At 58.9% G+C, this 4,058-nt stretch overlaps 2 protein-coding genes across 2 annotated transcripts; both read right to left on the bottom strand.

Annotated features, from left to right (window-relative positions):
• Positions 1–626: 626 nt before the first annotated feature.
• On the bottom strand, positions 627–1,307 carry FIBRA_08924 (uncharacterized protein; the record flags this gene model as incomplete). The annotated part of the gene is made up of 3 exons (XM_012330535.1): positions 627–891; positions 951–1,109; positions 1,168–1,307. 3 exons carry the CDS (start codon positions 1,305–1,307, stop codon positions 627–629), a joined length of 564 nt encoding a protein of 187 aa, XP_012185925.1.
• Positions 1,308–1,801: 494 nt separating this feature from the next.
• On the bottom strand, positions 1,802–2,832 carry FIBRA_08923 (uncharacterized protein; the record flags this gene model as incomplete). The annotated part of the gene is made up of 4 exons (XM_012330534.1): positions 1,802–2,006; positions 2,057–2,258; positions 2,317–2,520; positions 2,568–2,832. 4 exons carry the CDS (start codon positions 2,830–2,832, stop codon positions 1,802–1,804), a joined length of 876 nt encoding a protein of 291 aa, XP_012185924.1.
• Positions 2,833–4,058: the final 1,226 nt, after the last annotated feature.

The following is a 4,058-nucleotide window of genomic DNA, read 5'->3' as shown; positions in this document are numbered from 1 at the left end:
TATTCAGGGTCTGGTCCCACATGTATAAATACCAGAGCAATACAGCGTAGAATGGCAGTCTGATCTTACTCAGTCTACCTCGTCTACTTCACTCTAAACTTCCTCTGAGTTAACCACTCTCAAGTACTAAGCCAAGCTTATTACCTTGCAACTACCAAAGCTACACCAGTGAGTCTTAGGGTTAGAGTTAGTGTTAGGGTCAAGGGCGATACCTTGACACAACACAACTGTTGCAAATATTGCAATACTTTTGTCCCCTACCCAAAGCTTTCTCAGAGCCTACCAGCTCATTAGCAAGCCCGCCAGCTTATCAACAACCTAGCCAACACCTTTCAACTATCAGAAGTGAGTGTTTGGGGTTAGGGTTTGCTTTAGCATCAAGTATCAGTGAGATACTTTGACATACAATGAGGTAGACTAGGTTTTAAATAGAGGAGACTATTGGCAATAAAACTGAGTTTTGTCAAAGTTAAATGGAATGATATATCAGCTGATGAGTTGAATCAAGGAGCTGATAGATGATAATGGAGAAGGCAACAACTGAGATGAATTGATGATGTAGATTGCAAAATTTTCATTTACAGAAGTATAGGAAGTGCTATGGATGTAGATAAATGCACTCCCCATTATGAGCATGTTCTTGAGTCCCGCGTATCCGAAAGCAACACGTCTAGAGCTCTGGCTGCGCGAAGGCGGCGGTTACGTTCTTTCCTCTCCGCACGCTTCCGCTCTCTGCTGGGCAGTGGGACATCGTCGCTGTACGGCAAAAATATCCCGGGATTCGCTCCCGACTTGGCCTTCCTTCCCCGCCGCCGCTGCTTTTTCCTCGCCGGTGCGTCGGGCTGGGAGTCCTCCCGAGGGCGCTTTTGCGATCGCACAGTCGGCTCGGAGCTATGAACGAGGTGTGAGTCGCTGCGGGTCAAAGTCCGAAAGCGCGGGGGGAGGGGCACCTGTCCCTGGAGCGCTGAGCACTCTCAGCCTCTCCGATTTGGGGCGACAAGTCTGCCAGATCCTCCTTGAGGAAAGCGAGGTCTTTCCCCGGGCCACCGACGTCAGCCCCAGCCTGGAGCCCCGGGCTCTCTGAGGCCACGGAGTCGTTCGGAGGATCGCTGGGGGAGCCATCAACAAAATCAGCCGAACGCACATCGCGGCCGCGAAACAGCTCACCCGGCGTCGCAGGTCTCCGTCGCCACGCCCACGAGAGCAGAGGGGTCCAGTGACTGGTGCGTGGCAGCTGAGGTCGGCAGGCAAGAGAGGGTGCTGGTGCGCTCCTCGATGTCGGGGCTGCTGAGGTCACTGAGCGCCATGTCAGGTCTCAAGCTTCAAGGTCGGGATTTCCCTAGTCGGAAAGGGCGGTGCGGCGCGTGCGATGAGGAAGAGGGAGGAAGAGGCCACCAGTGACTCGGGCTGCTGGCACCATTGTTTGGGGCAACTCGGCTACACCAGTTAGCGCTCGCTCTAGTCAACAAACTCTACACGTCTGGTGTTTTACGCTACGCTTTTATGCTTTGGACGGCGCTGGGCCATTGGTCACCTTTGCTGTAGCCTGAGGCTCTGTCCGTGTGTGCACTAGACAGCACACGGCTTACGACGCGTGACGTCATCCGTCCTCGATCAAAGGCGATCGTCCTCGCCGAGGTGCCGCCGGCGCGACTCGCGTGTCCGCTCGACTCAAATAGATCCAAATTTACGCGACGACCCGCAGCGCGAGCGAAATATCCGCCGCCTACATACATGCACGCACGCATATAACCCAAAATATCCGCCGCCGCCACCACCACCACCACCGCTTCTTGCACGCTCACGCACGCTTGTCAGTGCCCTCGGGCGCGGACCCCTCCTGGATGGCGAGCTCGATGCGCAGGATGGTGGGCTGGAATTGCGTAAAAGTGAGGCCTGCGGGGTGGCGCACGCGGGACTGCCAGCCGGGGGGGAGGCGCTCCTCAAGGAGGACGACCGCGAGGTCATCGACGCGCCCGCCAAAGATGGTCAGCAGCGTCGCGGAGCTGCGGGAGGTCAGCGGGGGCGCGGGAGGCGGACGCGGGGCGGGACGTACTTGGTGCTGCCGAACAGGCGATGGAAGGTGTTGAGGCTGAATTGGCCGTTGGTGCGCCGACAGTGTGCGCGGCGCGCGGCAGAGACGCGGGCGAGGTCGTCGGTAGTGAGGACGCCCCCGGGGCCGGTGGCGCTCGCAAGGAGGGCGCGGATGAGAGCGGGACATGGCGGGCCCTGGTTAGGCACGTGGAAGGTGTCTTCGCCTGGTGCAAGTGGTAACGAGGTCAGCAGGTGGCGCGCGCGCAGAGGGACGGAACGCACGGATAAGGGAGGCGTCGTGCTCGATGCCGTTGTGGACGTCAATGTCGCGCAGGTCAAACGAGTCGGCCCAGTAGTTGCGGTTGAGCATGTTTGCGGCGAAGAAGGGGACGAAGAATGAGAAGCTGGAAGAGGTATTATACGTCGTGCGACAGGCGGCGGTAAGGGCACGGAACGAGATGCCCCGGCCAGAGTGTGGGAGGATGCCTGGCGGGGATGAGCAGCGAGGGGCGGGGATGAGACAGAGTGCTCACCGTGGTTGGCCATGGCGTTCAGTGCAGGACAAGAGCAGCGGCTGTCTGCAGACGTCGGGGGCACGTACTCGGGCCACACACCGTGTGCACCCGGACAGCCCTCTGGAACGACACTGTTCTCTGGGAGTAGGGGTGCGAAGAGATTGTAAAAGGTCAGACTGAGATCCCAGACGAGGACGCCAGTGTTGAGGGCGAAAGAAGTGAGGCTGGAGAGCAGGCCGGACAAGAGCCGCTTGGACGCGACAGCAGGGAAAGAGTCAGACATGGTGGTAGAGGAAGAGGAGGGGGAGACGACGACGACGACGACGACGCGAAGGTCTAACGACCATTCACGACTCTGAAGGACGGGGGACTAGCTTTATAGGGGACAAACCATGCTTCCTGCCATGATCTAATGTCCGCACCAGCAGACGGCACTCATCCACGCCACTAGGGAGTTCATCGAAGCCCAGTGGGAGTGGCAATCTGAAGCTTGTTTGCAGGCGAGCAGGGAAGACAGTGACGACCGGCCATCAGTACTTTACACCGGGCACTACCGTCCGTGGCCTCTGGGATTGGGAGGTTTGTGTGTCTTGCTCTCCTAATTCAGGCCTGTCGACACGGATCGCTTGCTGCCTTCCTCGAAGCGAGCCCATCTCCACTATCAGCCCCAGCTGGTCGACACCGGCACTGACACTGGCAGCCCAATACAAGTGCGCTCGCCACTCTTTGGCCGCATTACGCTTGGCTATCAGTATCCCCGCGCTAGAGTCCACGCTCCAAAGCTCGCTGTCAACACACTCGTCCCAGTCGGTTCAAGCAACGTCCTAGGCAGTGTCGACACGGACTCGACACGTCCAAGTCGGGCCCGGCCGCGGTGACGAGGGCCCTCATGCAAGGCCTGAATTCCGTGTGTGCTCTCTGCCAAGCCCCCATCGACCTCAAGCTCAAGCTTCGCTGCGTTGGCCCCGGTGATTAGTGCAAGATGCGGAGGAAAGAGTGCGAGGCGCCGACGACTCGTGCGGACTTGGCGTGTGACAACTTTCTATCTCATATGATTCGGACCCCTCAGATCTCATTGGACACGTCCGGGGAGGAGACCAGAACCTACCGTATTCAGCCCCTTCTCCTCTCAAACGAGGAAGTGACGGCACAACAAGGCTGATTGCAGAGATACATTGCAGCAAAGCATCGAGGACATACAAGGGCAATACATAGGTACAACCGTCCGAACGACGCAAGAACGCAAGCCCGACACCTTGCGGACAGCCCAGCTCGGCCTAGTAGTTCGAGTCCCACGGATTCGCATAGCCGCTCCTGGTAGGAGCCTCATCGTATGGCGGGGGGTGCGACCCGCTCATGTGGCCCATGTCATGCGCCTCCGGCGGCGCAGGCTCGCTCAGCGGCTTGTACGAGCTCTGGAAGTTCACGAAGCCCGCGGGCGTGCGCCCGAGTCGGCGCCGCCGCATGAGCCCCAGCGCGAGCAAGATAACCCCAACCGCGGCGCCGACG

Source organism: Fibroporia radiculosa, assembly GCF_000313525.1.
Source record: "Fibroporia radiculosa TFFH 294 genomic supercontigs, scaffold4893, whole genome shotgun sequence".
Classification (NCBI taxonomy): domain Eukaryota; kingdom Fungi; phylum Basidiomycota; class Agaricomycetes; order Polyporales; family Fibroporiaceae; genus Fibroporia; species Fibroporia radiculosa.
Note: the sequence above shows the minus strand (reverse complement) of the source record. Positions and strands in the feature narration are given on the sequence as shown.